General features: G+C 36.2%; 6 protein-coding genes across 16 annotated transcripts; 3 read left to right on the top strand and 3 right to left on the bottom strand.

The window, feature by feature from the left end:
• The first annotated feature begins 192 nt into the window (after positions 1 to 192).
• On the top strand, positions 193 to 2,363 carry mRpL40 (mitochondrial ribosomal protein L40). The gene is made up of 5 exons (XM_033333243.2): positions 193 to 331; positions 405 to 488; positions 555 to 722; positions 814 to 1,015; positions 1,130 to 2,363. Exons 1-5 carry the CDS (start codon positions 294 to 296, stop codon positions 1,247 to 1,249), a joined length of 612 nt encoding a protein of 203 aa, XP_033189134.1. The 5' UTR covers positions 193 to 293; the 3' UTR covers positions 1,250 to 2,363.
• On the bottom strand, positions 1,337 to 8,333 carry LOC117156316 (uncharacterized). 6 transcript variants are annotated; one of them, XM_076624160.1, is made up of 4 exons: positions 7,922 to 8,050; positions 3,316 to 3,479; positions 2,437 to 2,848; positions 1,337 to 2,234 (listed from the first exon to the last, which is right to left on the bottom strand). In XM_076624160.1, the coding sequence occupies exons 3-4, from the start codon at positions 2,838 to 2,840 to the stop codon at positions 1,724 to 1,726; spliced, it is 915 nt and encodes a 304-aa protein (XP_076480275.1). In that variant the 5' UTR covers positions 2,841 to 2,848; positions 3,316 to 3,479; positions 7,922 to 8,050; the 3' UTR covers positions 1,337 to 1,723. The 6 variants fall into 6 exon arrangements, with proteins under 6 accessions (XP_076480275.1, XP_076480276.1, XP_076480277.1 ...); XM_076624161.1 differs by having other exon boundaries at positions 3,316 to 3,476; positions 7,922 to 8,046; XM_076624162.1 differs by lacking the exons at positions 3,316 to 3,479; positions 7,922 to 8,050 and adding an exon at positions 8,197 to 8,333.
• Qbp-1 (Queen brain-selective protein-1) lies at positions 3,429 to 7,061 on the top strand. Its single transcript, XM_033333247.2, has 4 exons — positions 3,429 to 3,546; positions 5,314 to 5,380; positions 5,684 to 5,822; positions 5,920 to 7,061. Exons 2-4 carry the CDS (start codon positions 5,328 to 5,330, stop codon positions 6,094 to 6,096), a joined length of 369 nt encoding a protein of 122 aa, XP_033189138.1. The 5' UTR covers positions 3,429 to 3,546; positions 5,314 to 5,327; the 3' UTR covers positions 6,097 to 7,061.
• On the top strand, positions 7,744 to 18,673 carry EMRE (Essential MCU regulator). Of its 6 annotated transcripts, XM_076624171.1 has the most exons (3): positions 17,141 to 17,288; positions 17,810 to 18,118; positions 18,340 to 18,673. In XM_076624171.1, the coding sequence occupies exon 2, from the start codon at positions 17,839 to 17,841 to the stop codon at positions 18,106 to 18,108; it is 270 nt and encodes an 89-aa protein (XP_076480286.1). In that variant the 5' UTR covers positions 17,141 to 17,288; positions 17,810 to 17,838; the 3' UTR covers positions 18,109 to 18,118; positions 18,340 to 18,673. The 6 variants fall into 6 exon arrangements, with proteins under 6 accessions (XP_076480287.1, XP_076480288.1, XP_033189147.2 ...); XM_076624172.1 differs by lacking the exon at positions 17,141 to 17,288 and adding an exon at positions 7,744 to 7,892 and having other exon boundaries at positions 17,810 to 18,673; XM_076624173.1 differs by lacking the exon at positions 17,141 to 17,288 and adding an exon at positions 7,938 to 8,055 and having other exon boundaries at positions 17,810 to 18,673.
• On the bottom strand, positions 8,412 to 15,437 carry LOC117156301 (uncharacterized). Its single transcript, XM_033333196.2, has 2 exons — positions 11,173 to 15,437; positions 8,412 to 10,794 (listed from the first exon to the last, which is right to left on the bottom strand). Exons 1-2 carry the CDS (start codon positions 14,719 to 14,721, stop codon positions 10,012 to 10,014), a joined length of 4,332 nt encoding a protein of 1,443 aa, XP_033189087.2. The 5' UTR covers positions 14,722 to 15,437; the 3' UTR covers positions 8,412 to 10,011.
• On the bottom strand, positions 15,582 to 16,777 carry Dph5 (diphthine methyl ester synthase). The gene is made up of 4 exons (XM_033333237.2): positions 16,643 to 16,777; positions 16,361 to 16,537; positions 15,949 to 16,273; positions 15,582 to 15,868 (listed from the first exon to the last, which is right to left on the bottom strand). The coding sequence occupies exons 1-4, from the start codon at positions 16,775 to 16,777 to the stop codon at positions 15,681 to 15,683; spliced, it is 825 nt and encodes a 274-aa protein (XP_033189128.1). The 3' UTR covers positions 15,582 to 15,680.
• Positions 18,674 to 18,707: the final 34 nt, after the last annotated feature.

Below are 18,707 nucleotides of genomic sequence, written 5' to 3'. Positions count from 1 at the left end.
CATGTATGTTTATTATCTCGTTCGTATGTCTGCTTGGACAGAGTTACCATCGTTTTTAACACGATATTATTAGTAGTTATTTATTGTCATTATTAATTTATTCATAATAACGCGTGTCATTTTTTCAACAACTGTTTAAATTTATGATTTTATAACAGTTACATATCTCATTTTAGCCTGTATGAAAATCGCAAGCGTTTAAGAGGTTATATACGTGGTGCTGCAAAGTAACTCAAGATAACAAAGCACAGACTAACACAGACTAAAGCTCGAAATAATTGTAGTGTATTAAAATGATTGGTGTATTAAATTTAGCAAATGCCGTTTTTAGGTATTCATTGTTGAGTGAACAATTATTTTTGTATATTTTTATTCATTTTATTCATAAAGATTTACCGATGCAGGTCCTCTTTGCATTCAGTTAGCAATTCGCGCAATATCTCCATATATATACATCCATTACAATTTCGAGCGACTGAAATTCTCTTGTAAGTATTTTTAAATTTCTTTTCTTTTTAATAAACAAATTTATTATAATATTACGTTTATTTCAGAGGAGAACCACTTAAAAAGAGGAAAAGACTCGATCCTAATGTCCTTAGAGCTAGAGAAGAAAGAAAGAAGAAGAAACTACAGAAAAAAATCCGTCAGTTAGAAAAACATACAAACCATTTGAAACCAATCTTTGAAATTGATACATTATTTCAGCAATTGCAAAAGGAGTACGCTTTATATAATGATAGAATATGTTATGTATAGGAAACAAATTTTTCTTCTTAACATAGTACTTACTCGAAAACAAATGTTTCTTAGGAAAAGAACTTGTCATTTGCCAGTATCATTATCGGAAGAAGAAATAGAAAGGAGAAAATTATTAGAGAGGGAATGGTCCAGCTATAAAAAAGATCAATGGTTGAAGGATGTAGAAGTTATGAAATCTATGATGGTATCGCAAGAAATAGCATTGAAAGAATTAAAAGCTGTCTCGAAGCAACTTTACAAAAAAGCAGTCGAAGTAAGTATATGATATTATATTAAAAAATAAATTAAATATCGTACGTTTGTATTTTACCATCTAATAAAACACAGTAGAGATATAGAATAAATTTTGAAACACATTCTGTTTCAGTTTGATGATTCGTTCGTACCATATAGCGTAACAGGACCGGTGTATACTCCACCGGTAAAAGATTTTGACAGTCCTGACGGAGAATATATAGAAACCACGGTTAAATATGCAGGGGAATAGCTATATAATGAGAAATATTTCGAATAAAGGATCGTAGAGCGCAAGGAAAGTAAGGCTGTTTCAAAAAACTGCGATATGAGAATATAATTCTCGTTAATTTTCGTTGTTTTTATTATTTTCGATTTATCAATTGGCAAACGAAATAATACATTTGACAGAAAAATCAATTTGTAATTCAAATAGAATATAAATTTGCAGTCCTGTTAATACATTAGATCATTTATTATTTTATGTACAATTATACGACGAGAATATCTGTTTTATCAATGTTCATAAACGGACATGAATGCAATAACTTTGCTTTTTATCAATATTTAATTTATACGAATATCAAGCGGTTTAGAGGATTTCCAATATTATCAAAAGTTAATCCATCGAGTGGATGAGGTATTTAATCAGAGTGGAATTGTCATACGGAATATGTCGATTTTATCGATAGAATCATGACGATAATATTTATGAGGGTTACGTTTACTATTGAGTTGACCCCGATCCAAATGTTAATTCTCTTTTGCACATGGGACAGGTATTGTTGGTCTTGAGACACCGACGTAAACAACTTGCATGAAAAAGGTGGTAACAAGGTGTTATTCTCGCACTGATCATATCGCAAAGGCAAACAGGGCACACATCATCGAATTGTTTAATTTCTTTAGGCGTTGCTTTTCTATAACGATTTAATATTTCACGTTCAAGACTTAACGCAGGGGCGGATATTTGTAATAGATCTTTTAATCTTAAATAAACGTTGGAATAAGCAGCGACGAATAAAAGTTTGTAGGATGCTAGTGGCAAAAGTATTACAATAAGAGACGCAGAAACGCTAATAGTAAATGATTTCAATATCACTGGAGCGTAAAGCTCTTCAAGATTTTCAAAAGTGTCGAAACGAAGAAACTTCAAGATCGGCGGAAACATCTCAACGAAGACTTTTTCCGTTGCCAAATAATAGATCCACGTTATCATCGTGTAATTCATCGATGGTCTACAATAGTAATACATATATACATACATATATAGATATATATATATATTTATATACACAGGTGCGCGCGATACACACACGCGCACAATATGTACAGTTTCATCGAATTAATATATTCTTAATGCTTAATGCGTTCTATCATTTTCCTTTTTTCCCTACATTTTTCCTTCGATTACTATACGATATAGTAACTGTTACTCACTTGTAATGCTCAAGACCTTGCTCCAAGCCAAAGACAAGAAGCATGAATGTTAATGTTACGATAAAGGTGACGGCTTTAGTCCATTCAAACACTATTTTGGTAGCGGACATAGCTAAATGTTTAATTTTGGATCTTTCTGTGACAGTCACATAGAGCGACCAATCTTCCTTTTCGATCAATTCCTTGATATAGCTAATGCTATAAGTAACAACGTTGTAAAACATCAATGTGTAAAGACACGTGACTTTCGGTTCTCTTATAAAAATACGATCAGCCAGCATTAGGAATATTATTTGATTCGTCATCATAGAGATATTCTTCATCTTAAGGAAAAGGTTCTCTATTCGATCGATCGGATCGTACAATCGTGCCAGGAGTGCGTTTAACCGATGCCAGATCATCATAGCGATACCTTTATGCAAAGAAAGTAATCGTGTTATTATTACATATGTAATTGAAAATACGGATCTGTCGTTCATTATTTATCGTTAGTTTCGCACTCGTTTGTTTATAAACTTTGAAATTCCAACTAGGCAACATAACGTTTAATCTCCTAGTGTTCTAATACGGGCATTTCATAATAAACGTTTCGTGTCGATAAAATGTCAAATTCTGATTGACTATTCGGTAATTGGTTTATTAGCGCAGCGTGACAAGTGCAAATAACGTGTCAGTGACTGACCGGCTTTGTTTTTCATAACGCTGAACCAAGAAATTTACATATTAATAGATATGTTCGTCAAGGGAATCTTTGCAAATAGGGGAAGACGTGTCTAGAAGAGTATTCACGACAGGCTGGATAATTAGGACGAGAGGCAAGGATTTCGTTTGACAACTTAGATCATCCCTTGGGGCGAAACGATAATAGATACATCATACATCGACTGTTAAATAAACGGCTGTGCGCCTTCTTTCCCCCCTTCCTTTTCTTGCCCTTTCTTCGCGTCCCTATAAAACAAAGCGCACTTGACTCCAAGGGCACATTCAACGTCTTTCCGTCTTCGCATATTCGTGTCTTCACGTTATCACATTTTCTTATTCTGCTAAAGAGAGAATCGTCATTGTTATTTAATCTTACGCAACTAGAAACACTTGGAAGAATATCTTAGGGTCAGTATTAATTGTAAGCGCAGTGTATGCTTTTCCTAACGATCACCCGTTCGTCGTTGCATATGTAAATACGTTCTTTACATTCACTTTGTTCATTTATTTTATTCCCGTGTAGTTTTCTTTTATTTTATTTTTTCTGTCATATCGGTGGCAAATTATAATCATATTTAAAATGAGAGAAAAAAAAAAAGGAAAGAAAACAGTGGAACAGAAGGAATGAAAAAAGCGCGTAAACGAGAGCGAGTTAGGAAAAGGGCAAAGCCAGAATAGCGGCACAACAAGGTATTAAACGAAACGACTGTATCCGAAGGCAATCGCAAGTGTAAAAGAAATTTCTGCTACGTCTCCAATAAATTTCGCGAAACCGAATTTAATACGAATATTACATGTTCGCAATTAACTTTCAGCTTGCGAATAACTCTTGTTATAAAAATGTCGTTGACGCAACTAAATGAAACTAAAATTAAGCAAACCAGAATAAAGTAAAATAGAAAGTAAAAAACTAAGATAAAATAAGTTAATTAGTTTACGTAGAATAAGGAGGCAGTAGTTAGACGAATCACGCTAAAAGACGTTTGAAAAATCCGGTTTGAATAATCCTCAAGCTTTATTTTCCAATATTCCATACGTATTTACGTGTATTTTATCAAATCCGCGAAAACAACAAATTATCGTTTAATATTTAACTAAAAAGACGGCACATCAAATTATCGGTGGGTATATGCATGTATATGGAAATAATTTTCTATCTTTTTTATTTCTCGCTGTTAATAATCACGTGATTTCCATGTTGATTATTGATTTTTCCACTTTGTTACCAAAAACTGACGAAGTTAATGTTTATTCAATAAAAGTCATTTGTTCGATGTTCAAGCTCTACCATGTGCTTAACTCGTACGTACAGGCATTTGGCAGGCGCGAGTAGCAAACGAAGGGGTTTCAGCTTAAAATGGTGGCGAACGAACCACTTTGCAACAAAAACGAACATGACGTTAAGTATAGTTACAGATGGATTTGTCCGCGTATCGTTAAAGCCCGTATGACTCTTTCTCCGTATAATCTTCATCGAAGAAATGAGAAAGTATTATTATTAAAGCATTATCTCGTCGAGTTTTGTTCGATTCAAAAGTTGAACGATTGAGTTTTGGTATTTCAAGCGGTTCAATTAACGAAACGAAAGGAAAATTCCGACAAGGCAAAGTTGCTTCGACTGTTTTCATTATCGGCAATTCTTTTCGCCACGCTTAAGAGAAAAAAAGGGAGAAAACAAAGTTTGATTTACCATTATACGTATGTATGTATCGTAGGTTCATCTTGGTAAGGTACTTTGGAATTATTTCTTAAATCGCTCGATTATAGATATTTAATAATTTAATAAAACGATATTGTAAAAATCAAGTATTTCATACTAATTTCGTACAAGCAGAAACAGAACAACGATGAAACTTAACAAAAGTTACGGTCAAAAAATTGGATTTTCTGTTACCTCGTTTTTATTAACGATAGATCGATGATCGTGTACTGTATCGTTCCAAGCGGACAGATAATAACGAAAAGAGATAAAGTTCGAAACTAAATTTGGCAAAAGTTTCCTCGTTTCTAAACGTCTACGTGCTCTTTCAAATGCATACGTGTTTTACACGATTTACAAATGTTATTCTTTAAATCGGGTTTAAAGCATCGATTTTATCTCTGATCGTTACGTAAACGTTTTAATCGATTCTACTTCAGCGACATTGATCGAATTTTCTATAAATTTTGTTTCAGATCTACGAGGCGAGATGCTTGCCGCGCAAACTATCCGCATAGCCGTGCTGCTTGCCATCGTTCTTCTGTAAGAAACTTCAAACCTACGATTCTCTTCTACCCGAACTGATTTCTCTCTCTCTTTTTTTTTTTTAATTTATTTAGAAAACACTCGTCTATGTACTTATATACTCGTTTATGTATTTATACCTTTGCCATTACTCGTGCGCTTACTTACACACGAACAAGATATTTAGCTATTCGTAGATGAGAGTACATATATGTATGAAATGAAAGATGCTGGAACGACTCAAATTATTACTGTGCAAATTATAGTACGTTCAATGCACAATATCGTTATACGCAATAATAGAACGCTTGATTCGTCTAGGTACGATAAATGTTCCGGTTATCCTTTGGTAAGACAAAAACAAGAGACGGCCCTTTGCTCAGGATGCGGCGACTTTTGCCACAATTGCGAATATGGTGTTGTAATATCGAATGCTTGCGGGGTTCCGCAATGCGCAAAGGCAAGTGCTTGAATCGGCCGTTTGTTAATAAATCTGACGCGTTTAACAGAAACGGTTGAACCGTTAGTTACGATAAGAATCGTACTCTCTTTTCCAGGGACCCGATGAACCTTGCGGAGGACGAGGAGAACGGCTTGGTATTTGCGCCGAAGGCATGAGCTGTATATGTAACCAATGCTTCGGTTGTAGTTCGGAAAAGTTAAAATGTTCCAAAATTAAAGATCCTTGTTGGCGTGATTTTAACGTACCTGTAAGGCGGCCTTCTATCGTGTAAATCGATATGATCGATGATCATTTATCGTGAATCGGACGGTCACTTACACTTACCTATCGAAGCGAACACCTGAAATATTTCTAATTCTGTAAACGTACGACGACTCAACCGGGTGGTGGTTAACATTAAGTTAAACGCACGAATATTTCATTTACCCTTAAACACGCGCGTCGAATGATAAACCACTGTAACGATAACTACGATCGGCCTTTAGCGACAGTTCGAATCCAATTGGACAGATCTAATTTTAACGATAATTGAAAGCGATAAACGCGATGATTAGTTGCATCTACATATGTATATCTTATATGCAGTCAACAAAGGGTGGAAATGGGAAGGAGAAATGAACGCGTTACGGAGGTGTAAAATGAAAGGTGAAGAAGATGCAAACGAGAGAGAGAGAGAGAGAGAGAGAGGAAATACGTAGGAGAAATAGAATAGAAGAGAATAAGGAGTGAAATATCGAAAGCAAGATTACTGTAATATTATTCGCTTTGCTCTCTTTTCTTGATTTTTCTCTAGTCTGATTATTTACGTCACGCGTAAAAAGAAGAAAAAAATAACGATTCAAATACCTTGAAACTGCAAGTTCAATCGGTCTGTAGATCAATGCGTGTACATTATACATTGTACATTATCCCTGACAATTAAGACGATACTGTTAAGTAGATACTATATTTTTAATTTTGCGGAATGTGAAAGAAGAAGGATGAAAGGAAGAAAGATATAGTATTAGATGCATTCGTTTTTACTTTTCATAAATATATTTTATTAATAAATTTATGTGCCATATGGCTACCGTTGAAACACGCAAGAACGTTAAGATATTACGAACGATAAAACACTTTGTTTTTTAACAAAATATTTTTATATCAGACGCTGTGTAAAAAATACTAATTGTCTCGTCGATGTATCATTACCGCGTATCTTACATTTCGTAAATAAAAATGAAACGGATCATTCAATCTCGTTGATAAGTACTTGGTATGTAACGTTTAATTTCCTAATACTTTCCCGACTTTCTGTCGATCTTTTCACGTCTTATTAACGTTTCCTACTATTGCTCATCGTTTCTTTCCCCTCTACCGCTGATTTACCACTTGGAAGAGAAAAAGAATAGTCTGCTTGACCGTGCAAACGCAATGATTTATTTCGTTTAGTTAGTTATACTTAAAACATAGATCTATTATGTGTGTCCCTCACCAGTGGCTGTCGAACATGGAAAACCCTACGTTTTCCACGTTTATCTTAATGAACAATAACCCTAAGGAAAGTTTCGACTTGAAAGATGTTCGAAGGCAATTTAGGGTCTTTGCAGTAAAGTAACAAAGGCTAAATCTTAATAACGGTTCTTTAGGATTATCGCGAGTCAGAATAAGTATGACCGAGGAATGATTTATGGTTTTATGGTAAGTCCCGGAACGTAGCAACCTAGACAATTATTTAGCAACGCGAGGAAACAATACGAGATACTTGATAATAGTAAAAAATAAGTGAATCACACGAAATAGCACTTCAGCGCCACGGGGGTCACCGGTGACCTCGGTAAGATAAATTCATTAATGATGATTATACACCATAACATATCTCTTGTAGGTAATATTTCAACGTTATATGTAACGCATAATAAAAAATTCATCGTGGCGCCACGGGCGATTTCCGTAAAACTAGCGTGACATTCAACGTGTTAATAACGCGAAACATATCACACGTATAGAAAACGATGTCCAAAAACGGCGCGACAAGAACTTTCCAAGTCCACATCCAAGCAGTTTCATCGCAAAAGCAGTAAACGCGTATGTATAACCAGTTTATTTTTGCGTACCTTCAAGATTGGCATCCGCGGTACGAGTATCAAGTACCAGAAAATGCAGTGCTGTCACTGTCAATATTACCAACGATATCTCACTATCGAGGATATTCGTGTGAATTAAGACATTACTGTTAAACGGTTAAACGGTAACTAGCAGTCGATCAAATATTTTCATACCTCGTAAAATAGTATATAGTGTCAATGTCGTTGCCAACATCGTTCATACAACATCGCTGATGCTATTTCGATTGTTCCTTGATACTTACGGATCCACATTCGCTACGTACCGCTCACTCTTGTCTCGATCTCGATAGTACGTATCCAGACATAAATACGATAATGGAACAGGTAGAGCTATCGTCGTATCTCGATAGATTCGGCAAAGACCGCGACTAAAACTTCGGTAATGTCTTAAATTTGGAAAAGAACCTTTTATAATATTGTACTACACTGATTCGCTTATTTCCATTGTGCAATCGTTTCTATATTTATTACAGATTTGCGCAAGAAAACAGATATATAAAGAAATAGGAGGAAACAAGAAAGAACACATAATTTCAAGTATTATTTATTATTATTATTATTATAATTCCTGTACAGGAATTTCCTCTAAGAACGAGCAGGAATATGTGACGAAATAAAACTGTAAAAGCGATGTTTTTGCTTTTCACAAAAGAAATACGAGGAACCACGAAGATAGAAGGAGTGTAAAGGTTAAGAAAATACAAGAACGTAACCGATATGTTTTTCGTATTATTTTAACAAACTTTCAATCCGCTTGGATTTCAGTTGCAGTCTTCTGTCACATCCTCTTCTTTTTAATCCACCAATCGGTATACACGTCTATCCGTTCTATCCTATTCTTTGGTAGTTATCTTTAGAAGATCCGCGTGCACAATTTTAATATATGTTTCCTGTGGTACGATATGTATATTAACTTAGTCGAAATTCGCATCGAACAGACTTTTGGTGTAAGACATAGTACGTGGCAACATACAGCAACGTCTCTTTTGAAATAGAACGAAATCGTTCAGACGCAAATTCCCGATCAGGACTATAAGCATGTAGCGAATTGCCGCAGAGTCCCACGCTCTTTTAGCGAACTCGTATTTGCGCATGTGCCTTGTTTTACATTAATTGACTCCTGAGTCTCGACTTAAACAGCATACAGTATACGACGTACGTATAGTAGTATAGCGTATAGTGTACGTTTCTTCTTCTTCTTCTCTCTCTCTCTCTCTCTCTCTTTTGTAGCAAATAGGTACACTAATTTTTTTTTTTATTTAATATTTCACATTCACAATTTGTCCAATTTGGACATTTGGTAGAATTTTTTAGCTGTTTGATTATCATGTGAGTGGCTACCCCAGCGGGGTACCATCTTCGTGTTTGTTAGGTTATATCCTTTGTGAGATCTGTTGGGTGTTTCCTTTTTAGTCTTCTTTCTATGCTTGATGCGTTGATCGTTTCCGCTGTCAGCCGGTTCGGGTGCGTTGCTATTCTTTCTCTGTACCTTCTTGCGCATCTGCTAATCTTCTCCTTGACCGTTGGTACTCGCAGGTCTTTCCGAATGTCCTCGTCTCTAACGTACCATGGGACGTTTACTATCGTTCTAAGAATTTTAGCTTGCATTGTCTCTATTTTGCTTATATGGCCCATTGCTGCTGTTCCCCATAGTGGTATTCCGTACGTCCAGTTTGGTTTTATGATCGTTTTGTACATTTTTCATTTATTTTCTATGCTTAATTCGGATTTTCGACTTGTCAGCCAATGCATTTGTCTCCTTGCTGTCTGTATTTTGTCCATTATTCATTTAATATGCTGTTTCCATGTGAGTTGTGTATCTATGTGGAGGTACACTAATGTGCGCAGAAAAAGGACCTGTAGAAATGATTTATACCTAATTGTCTACTTTTGATCGTTTTAGTTTCGATTAAGGATCGCGTTAATAACAAGAAACTGAAACTTCTGGATTAACATTATGATTGCAATATCGATCGTGCTTTTCAAATTCTTTTATATCGAAACTGTTCGTTTTCACGAAATCGAGTTAACAATATGATTTTCTCTCGATACGGTATATCTGTATATGTAATTCATTCTTATTTTTTATTTGTTCTTTCTTCTTCCGCGTTTCCTACGATCTGATCGATATCTTGAAGTAAATTATCGCTTTCGATAAGCCCATTTGTTGTTTCACGAGTCGACGATGACGTACCATGTGTTCCTTTATTTTTATCTTCAACGTTATTGGAGTCGTTGTATTGTTCGGAAGAAAACGGACTTATTTCTTTCGCTAACTTCGTATCTGCTTCGTAGAGCGATAACGTTTGCTCTTCTCTTTCGTCGATATCTGAAATTTCCTCTATAACGATAGGTCGTGGTGTATTATCGAGCGCTAATGGCTCACGAAGATCGTCAGCATCAGAATTTGAACTGGTTTCGACGAGTGGATCACTCTTGTCTTTGTCCGTTGTACGAACTTGCTCCAACACGCGTTTACTGTGAATAATGATAGGAGACGAAGCGTTTAAAGATAATTTACTCCAATTCGATTCGTTAATAAATAAACTCAAATTTTCGAAGATATCAATACCACGAGGGCCAGTGGTCGGAGAAAACTTATAACCGAAAAAAGGTATGTTGCGACCGATTCCTTTACATCCTCGATCTTCTGCATACAGATCAGTTGAAGAAGTAAAGCGATCATCCGTTTTTTCACGGTTTACAGGTTTTAAATCGTAAACGTTCATGGCGGAAGGACTTTTTGAAATTTCAACGAAAGGTAATGGTAAGGAATCGTGGAATTCTCCGGTGTGCCACAAATTGGCGATTGGTTTGCCCCTGTTTCCTTGATTTTCCAAAGATGCCGTTTCTACTTGATCCTAAAGTGGGGTAAGAAAAGCAACCTTGTCAAGATTATTATTGTAATTAGCTTAGGTTTTTTATTATCTTTAAAAATGTATTGACCGAATTGGAAGACCCCTTACTTGTTCAAAAATGAAACAAAAGTAAATGCATCTACACAAGTATACGTATGTATACATGTAATATAGGGTATACATACGTGCAATGTACGTTGTAGACGCAAATCTCGATCCATAAAATATATTGGTTAATTACCTCAAAGAATGGCTTTGAAAAATTTTAATTTTAAAAGAACAAAATTCTTTCTAGTATCACGAAAGGCGCGTAAAATATCTTTCTACATATTTTAGAATAGAAAGAAAAGAAAAACGAAGGTATGGTAGCAAAATACTTGCTTCTTTTCCTCCGTCGTCTTCTCTTGCTGTTTCTCCACTTCCTCCGCTTCTACTTTCGTCTTCTTCGTTCTCATCGCCTGCTTGATTATCGTCATCGTCGACCTTTTCTCGACGAGAAGATTTTTCGATTATTGCTTCAGATGTTAATTCTTCTATAGATGGATGAAATTTAATGATAAAGTCGTCGGTTTGATTCGTGTCATTCGTCTGATGTTTAGAAGATGACGAGGCCATCAAATCGTCCACTTCGAAAGGAATCGTTTCGGCGTCTTTTTCAGCTACCTCGGTATTATCGATAATGAAATTCTGTATTAATTCCCGTGCAATTTCTTCTTCCACGCGAAGAGACTGTTTTTCATCTTTGTTACGAACAAGCGAGCAACTCGTGTTATTAGTACATTCGTTACCTTCAAACTCTTCCTTTGAATACCTTTCGGTCTCGCTTTCAATTTTGGTTTGTTGACCTGCCGGCTCGATAAAAACTTTTAGTCGATCGTTTTCCGAGGACAAAGCTTCACCGGTGTCTACTTTTTCTTCAGAAGCTAAAGTATCGTAGGAGGATAATGAAACGTTTTCACCTTCGCAAGAAGTAACATTATCATTTTCTTCTTCCGACTGATTATTCAGATTTTTCGAATCGCCCTTTTCAATCGTCGACGATATCGTTATGTCTTGTAACGAATCCAGATTTAATTCAGGTACTTTTGGTCCAGTTCCAACTTGTTCAAACGACAAAGAAAAATCACTCGAACGATCATCGAACGTTTCGCTTTCCTCTTCTCTTCTTTTCCTTGCAGTTTCTTTAGAGAGATCTTTCGATCGTGCATCGGCCTTATCGTCCATACTATTTCGTTCTTGATCCTCTTCTTGGCTGGAACTTGCAAATTTTGCTTCGCATTCTTCGGTACTATTTTTATTTTCCATCGATTCGGCCGACATTTTCGAAGAAACGCTGATACGATCGTCGATGCTACGCTGGACGTCGACGTTAGAAAATTTGCCCCTATCGTTTTCTTCCTCCTCCTTGATATTTCCAAGATCTTCTTGATAAACAGACGTTCGATTGGCAGCATTTTTTATACCACGTAAAGTATGAGCATCGATGTTCGTTGTATAGTCGACAGCACTTCCTGGATGTATATATTCTCCAAATGGATTCTTGTCTTGGCAATACTCTTCTCCAATCCCATGCTTTATCTGCTTTCTTTCGATATTCCAAGATGGGATCGGCTCGTTAAAAGGAACGCAAATCTCGTCGTTCGTACCCTCTTCGAGCTCAATTTTACAAACATCGTTATCATTGTCATTGTCAACGATATTATCGGGTATAATTACGGTGGTTACAGTTTCCGGTATTTCACTAGGGGAACCTTCGGTAAGGACGTAACAAGAAAGATCGATTCCTCCTTCTTTCGTAGAATGGTCACGCGTATCTCGATCATCGCTATTATTGCTTCCGTTAAGCACAATTTCCGAGTTGTCAGAGTCAAGGTTGCGGTCTAAACTTTTTCCAATCGGCATTTCATCTTCCATCGAGTCGATCTCGATATTAGCGTCGCGATCTCTGTCATCTTCGTTGCTCGTTGCACTCTGACTTTCATCTGGATTTTTCTTCGTCCACTCGTCTCCTACGCTCGATAGCTGCCTTTCGTATACGCAGTCTGGTTTCTCCGGTTCGAAATTTTTCAAAATCGGAAATTCATTCGAACGCTCCGATGCTACGAATTCGTCATCGATATCTTTTGGAACAGTCTGAGAACAGACCAACGTATTTTCGATGCTTCTCTCGACCGCTTCTATCTCGATTAATTTCCTTTCGAGCTCGTTCGGTCGATATCGTTCCTCCTCTTCCTTTTTCTCCTCGTCCTGGTCCTGATCCTCCTCTTCCTCTTTCCCGTTCTCCAAATGTTCCAACGAATCTGCCCTCTGACAATGAGGAAGATCGATCGAATCAGGTGTTACGTTTAAGCTGTCTTTAAAAGTTTCCTCGATATCCGCCTCCCGTGGTGAATTTAAACATTGCCGGATAATTTCTACTTCTCCTAGAATTTGCTGTCTATCGATACCTTCCTCCACCGTATTCCCCGTCATAACAAGAATTCCATTTCCTTCGGACTTACTTCCACGAGGATATTTCCATGGGACCGTATCTACGTTCACATTGCCACCTTTTAAATCCTCGTCTTTGCGTTCTTTTTCGATTGTTTTCGAATCGTAATCGAAAGTCTCACCTTCGATAGCTCCTGCTGGTTTAAGCTCTGTCTCCGATTCCAGATCCTTAGGATTCCAATTCGAATTTGTCGGATCCTCGTAATCCTGACAGCATATCGTTTGTTCGTTCGACGGAACATCCACCTCGTTTAACAAAGAGGGTAATCCGATTACATTGCTTCCCCTCTTCGTCGACTTGGATCCATCACTCGAGATCGGTGGCAATGTCAAATTACCTGTGCTATCCTTCCCGTCACATTCGTACACGTTGTTCCTTGTACATTTTACAGGAGGTTGTCGCGTAACGACCGATGGGAGGACCACCGAGATCGTTCCATCATTGGTCAACTTTTTCATCGCATGCTCAAAAATTATGTTGCTCTCTGACGAATCGGATCGCGATTCCACTTCGTTGTCTTTCGATTCTCTCTCGCTCTTCTTTCCCAATCGGGAACTTAATTTGGCATCACCTCCTTTCGTATTAACAAATTTCTCTTGCAATTTTTCCTGCTCTTTTCGCTCATCTTCGATCATAGTTTTCCATTGATCCTTTAAATTTCGACAGATTCTAGCCTCTGTCGGAACAACGTCTATGTCTGTATGTTCGCTCGTACAAGTGTCCTTAAAATACGCGCCATCTCTTTCGATTTGATCGGCACTTTTTTGTCGCGTCACTTTCTTCTCGTTCTTGTAACTTTTATCATCTAAAACAAATGTATAGAATTGTTCGTGATTTTCTTTAACTTCTCGACGCTTAATACGTTTTGCGAATATATTTCCGGCGGACGAAGATCGAACGAATTGATGACAAGTAACTTGACTCGAAAATCGTGGTGAACGACGATCCGAGTAACCAAGAATTGATTTCTCCGTCTCTTTACCGTTTGATTCTCTGTTCCAACCTTCTCTTCCAATTGTATTTTCATGCTTCTTCAATCCTTTCACCGTCCTATTTATAGACCAACCACTTTTATTCGTCGCCTCTCCTTTTCTCTTCGATGCCACAGCTTTTTTCGTTGCATTTCTCGATGTCGTTAGTTCCTTCACTTCCCTTATTACCATCGCTTCTTCGATCAAGTTACTGTGTTTACACCTACGAAAATAATCGTTACGATTTTCAGCATCACGAACGTTAACCAATCTATGTTTCAGTATCCTCGGAACGATTTCATCAGTACGTTCTTTATCCCTTAATTCCACCAATTCTGCGAAATGTTGGGCCGCGAATGCGTAAATGTTTCGAGGTCTTTGACGCAAAATTTCTCGTGCAAGTCCTTCAACCGCAGGAGCCAAACCTCGTGGTATTCGTGGTGCTATTATGTAGTCTATTTCCGACATTATCGTACTCGGTGTATCACTCGGTTCTCCTCGTATCTGTACTGTAATTGTTAACTGTTACTCTTTTTATGGAAACATGTAATTGCACGAAAAAACACAACAGATACAAAGACAGAAAGACACTCAAGTTTTCGTTCGCGTCTCTCCCCCTTCTTACATTTTTCCTCAAAATCAATAAATAAATAAAAATGTTTGCGATTGGCCGATGATGAAAGATAAATTGCTCACTATTAGGGAAGATGCAAAATATAAGGAAACAGAAACACCAGAGATACCGTGATTCACGTATCGAAAGTGAATATATGATTGTAAATTCCGTACACCTGTTTATTACGCATGCACGAAATCGATCGAATACATATATATATATGCTCTACGTTCTGTAGCCATGGCTATAAGATTGCCAGAATATTATTTTTCTTTAACATAAATTAACTTTCGAACAATTATGTATGTAGTTCAAGTAGTTAGGAATTTATCTTTAAGATCAGTGTTAACTTTATCGAAATTTCTCCAAAACAATTTTTATAAATAAATATCTTAATAACCTTAGCACTAAGTGAGCTATTTTCTACATAGGTATGTATATACGTACATACTTACATAAAATTGTTCGGGCATCGTTACCAATAGCATTATATATTTTCTCTTTATTTCTTTGTCTTTGTCAGATCTTTTAAATTTGTAGCCTAACATTTGTCACTATGTAAATTTTGAATATATGTAGCTAAAAAGCGGATTACTTTCACGATATTACACGCGCAACACGTTTTTATATATTATAAAATATTTATACGACTAATCGAGTCGTTTACCTTTTTTATATGTCTTAAGAATATCATCCTGTTTCAAATCTGATATTTAAGTAATTAATCGGTTTTATTATTTTGCTGTAAATTGATACAGAGCTATAAGCAATGAATAGTGCTTGTTTTCTTTTTCAACAAAGCCAAACGTTTTTATTTACACTTATATAGAGTAATAAATTCCAATTCAAGAGGATGCAGATTGATAGCAGGAATGATTAAAGAATGAAGAGGAGGGCCTAGGTCGATGGAAGCCATTTCTCCGAGAGAACAAGCAACGATGCGTTGATTGTCCCAACCTACACGAGCTAAACCCACTACGAGACTTGATTCCTCCAACACTGTAAAACAACAAATTTCATTTTCCATGGATTCGTTAGAGGCAGGATTATTTGGAAATGATACTTTTCTAGTATCTTACCTGGTTCCTCCTTGGTTTCTTCGTTTTTTTCCTCTATGATTTTTAATAATTGCGTAGCAGCTTCTGAGACACTCATAAACTGAGATGGCATATATTCTTTTTTCTTTTTAGCAATACTCTCTATCGTAGGCTCCTTTATTTTAATGTCTAATAAGCACAATGTATGTAGATCTCTCTGCCTATTTGAGATAATTTTCTCATAAAAACTATTTGGTTGCCAATCGTTGTTCCAATAAGGGATAGAAACAGTTTCTCCAAAACGATATAATTGCAAACCACAGCATCCAATTGCGGTCAAAATAGAGGAATTGTGAACAATCTTTACCTGAATCATAGAATAATAAAGACTTTTAATATCGGTTAATAAAATTCGTTTTATTAAACAAATTTTTCTAATATTTCTCTTATTTGCCTTTATATCTTTCTCCCGAGCTCGTAGTATTAGATCCGAATGTGTAGTGGCACCAAACGGATCACCTACCACCAAGAAAGCAACATTTTCCTTCTCGTCCTTCGGCAATATTTCATCTGCATTACTCTCAACTAATTCTCTGTCTGCCTCCAGTATCGAACATCCGTAAAATCGTTCCTAATTTGTTGAAATATGCAATCGTTGGTCTCCTATTATCATTATTTATGTTAAACATTCAATTAATCAAGGAACCAGAGTTACCCTTGACTTTAATCTACCTACCAAATCTTTTAAGTTGGTAGACAAAATTGACGTATACGACTCTAAATAGACGCGATCGCACATTCGTATAATTTCGAGACCCTTTACAGTTATATCTGTCGAATCGCCAAGACCTAATCCAATCACATGTAACATTTTGTTCACGTCTTCCTGAATTATTTGCACGATATCGTTTAATAAAAATCAATGCTTTGTTCAAACGACCGGTATAGGGAAATGAACGAGAAAGAAAAAATCATAAACGTTTGTTGTTGATGATTTTATGTCTCAACGATTGCCCAATGCAATAAGCAACAACGTGCAAAACTATCAAAGTAACTACACAGCCATAAGTAGGTAAGTATAGATGTATTACGTTATCGCTACATATCTATAAAAGCTAAGGAAGAAGCAACTGAATAAATCTATATATGTACGTGTAGGGTATTTTACATTTATCCCTATAAAAGTGGCGTCAGATTCTATATCGTCAGAGCTAGTATTATTCGCATGCGCGCCGTCTGTGCGCGGATATAATAACATCGAACTGATCGTTTAATTGCTTACTAAACTATGTGCTGCTTACAATAGTGATCGTGTTTTAATATTCATCTGTATTGATATTTAATCGAACGTGATCGAGACACACATCTAATTAAAATACAGCGTGTGTATACATATGCTTAAGAGCTTTTTAATCGTTATTGCGAGTTAGTACACCGAAGAGGCTAATTTATAGTCTGCCTAACAGGACGAGACAGTAAACATAAACAAAAGTTAATTGGTACTGCTGCAGTTATGTATCGGTTACCGACTAATGAAATTCGAATTTTAAAATTTTCTGTATGGTTACTACCTCGTCTCGTTGGACCGAGTATACATTTCATTCCTATCTGTGGATTAATACTGCAATTTATGCTGCCTCCAAAATCATAACTGAGATATACCGTGTAAGTGGACGCGATATGGGAATAAAAAGAGGATGCTGCATAAAATCCCTTTTGTCCTTGTCTTGCAAGCACATTAACGTCGTAACAGGAGGCTTCTGTGTAGTTTTCTTTTCGTTCCTATATCGTTTTTTCAGATCGCGCACGCACTGTATCTATCTAATAATCGTGTCTACGTTATTTCTTATTACTATTGTTATTATGTTATTTTTACATAGTACACTTCTACCACTATTTTCAGTGCTTATATAGTATCAGTAAAATAGAAGAATGGCATTGCAACGTACACATGTTGTATTACAAACTGTCAACGATTTAAGGAAAATAAATGGGCAAATGAAATCACATTCTCGGTCAAGAACAACAACACCTTCAGGTGCTATTCGACCAGAACCAAGAAGAACACGTTTCGGTTTTTTGGGTGTTATCTGCAGTATTATGACAGGACTAGTCATAGGAGCTACTTTAAGTAAAATGATGGCTAACTATCTCGAAGAGAAAGAATTGTTCGTACCTTCGGATGATGATGACGACGATTAATTTATTCTCGGTACGCAAATTAATTAAGGCAGAGATTTAAAATTTCTACATCTTATGTTTTTCATATCGAGCCTCGGTCCAGACTTTTGCATGTATCCCTAAAATGTACTTTGCATAAGCAAGCTTCTCATTGTTCCTCCATAATCATGTATCATTCAGTGCTATTGTTTAATCTTTGCTTGTGAGGAAAATAGACTTCTTCCATGTCTATACATTGTTTTCTGTTTTAAGATCTATGGCAATGAAGTCTGGAAAGATATAAGATGATGTAATATGTCTGACCTTTGGGCAGCACATGTTTTACATATATAGTTGCCACGATAAATCAAATATACGCAGTGCTTTCAATTCTCTTAGAGTTTTACTTGCGCAATTTAAGTAACGTATTGTTTATTACCAATTTTTGTTGAAAGGCAAAATGATTTTGTATATATCTACATGTATGTTTAAATATATTCCTTTAAAATGCATATAGAAAATGTATATACCTAGGTGTACAGACATGCAGATATTTTGTAAATATTGTTTCATTGGATTGCAAAATAAACACAATGCAAAGAAACAAGGTCTGGGTATATTTAATGATTTCAAAAATTACA

This window comes from Bombus vancouverensis, chromosome 14 (genome assembly GCF_051014615.1).
Source record: "Bombus vancouverensis nearcticus chromosome 14, iyBomVanc1_principal, whole genome shotgun sequence".
In the NCBI taxonomy this organism is placed as follows: domain Eukaryota; kingdom Metazoa; phylum Arthropoda; class Insecta; order Hymenoptera; family Apidae; genus Bombus; species Bombus vancouverensis.
Note: the sequence above shows the minus strand (reverse complement) of the source record. Positions and strands in the feature narration are given on the sequence as shown.

What these genes read in the sequence shown, in the direction of transcription:
- LOC117156301 (XM_033333196.2), bottom strand. Translation starts at nt 14,721, where the DNA reads ATGTCGGAAATAGACTACATAATAGCACCACGAATACCACGAGGTTTG. An exon ending in AAGACGACGGAGGAAAAGAA is followed by an intron (nt 10,795 to 11,172) that starts GCAAGTATTTTG and finishes ACCCCACTTTAG; the next exon opens with GATCAAGTAGAAACGGCATC.
- LOC117156316 (XM_076624159.1), bottom strand. An exon ending in CAAGGTCTTGAGCATTACAA is followed by an intron (nt 2,235 to 2,436) that starts GTGAGTAACAGT and finishes TTACTATTGTAG; the next exon opens with ACCATCGATGAATTACACGA.
- EMRE (XM_076624172.1), top strand. Translation starts at nt 17,839, where the DNA reads ATGGCATTGCAACGTACACATGTTGTATTACAAACTGTCAACGATTTA.
- Qbp-1 (XM_033333247.2), top strand. Translation starts at nt 5,328, where the DNA reads ATGCTTGCCGCGCAAACTATCCGCATAGCCGTGCTGCTTGCCATCGTT. An exon ending in CTGCTTGCCATCGTTCTTCT is followed by an intron (nt 5,381 to 5,683) that starts GTAAGAAACTTC and finishes TGATTCGTCTAG; the next exon opens with GTACGATAAATGTTCCGGTT. An exon ending in GGGTTCCGCAATGCGCAAAG is followed by an intron (nt 5,823 to 5,919) that starts GCAAGTGCTTGA and finishes TCTCTTTTCCAG; the next exon opens with GGACCCGATGAACCTTGCGG.
- Dph5 (XM_033333237.2), bottom strand. Translation starts at nt 16,777, where the DNA reads ATGTTACATGTGATTGGATTAGGTCTTGGCGATTCGACAGATATAACT. An exon ending in CTCGGGAGAAAGATATAAAG is followed by an intron (nt 16,274 to 16,360) that starts GCAAATAAGAGA and finishes TCTATGATTCAG; the next exon opens with GTAAAGATTGTTCACAATTC. An exon ending in AGAAACCAAGGAGGAACCAG is followed by an intron (nt 15,869 to 15,948) that starts GTAAGATACTAG and finishes GTTGTTTTACAG; the next exon opens with TGTTGGAGGAATCAAGTCTC.
- mRpL40 (XM_033333243.2), top strand. Translation starts at nt 294, where the DNA reads ATGATTGGTGTATTAAATTTAGCAAATGCCGTTTTTAG. An exon ending in CGAGCGACTGAAATTCTCTT is followed by an intron (nt 489 to 554) that starts GTAAGTATTTTT and finishes CGTTTATTTCAG; the next exon opens with AGGAGAACCACTTAAAAAGA. An exon ending in TTTCAGCAATTGCAAAAGGA is followed by an intron (nt 723 to 813) that starts GTACGCTTTATA and finishes AATGTTTCTTAG; the next exon opens with GAAAAGAACTTGTCATTTGC.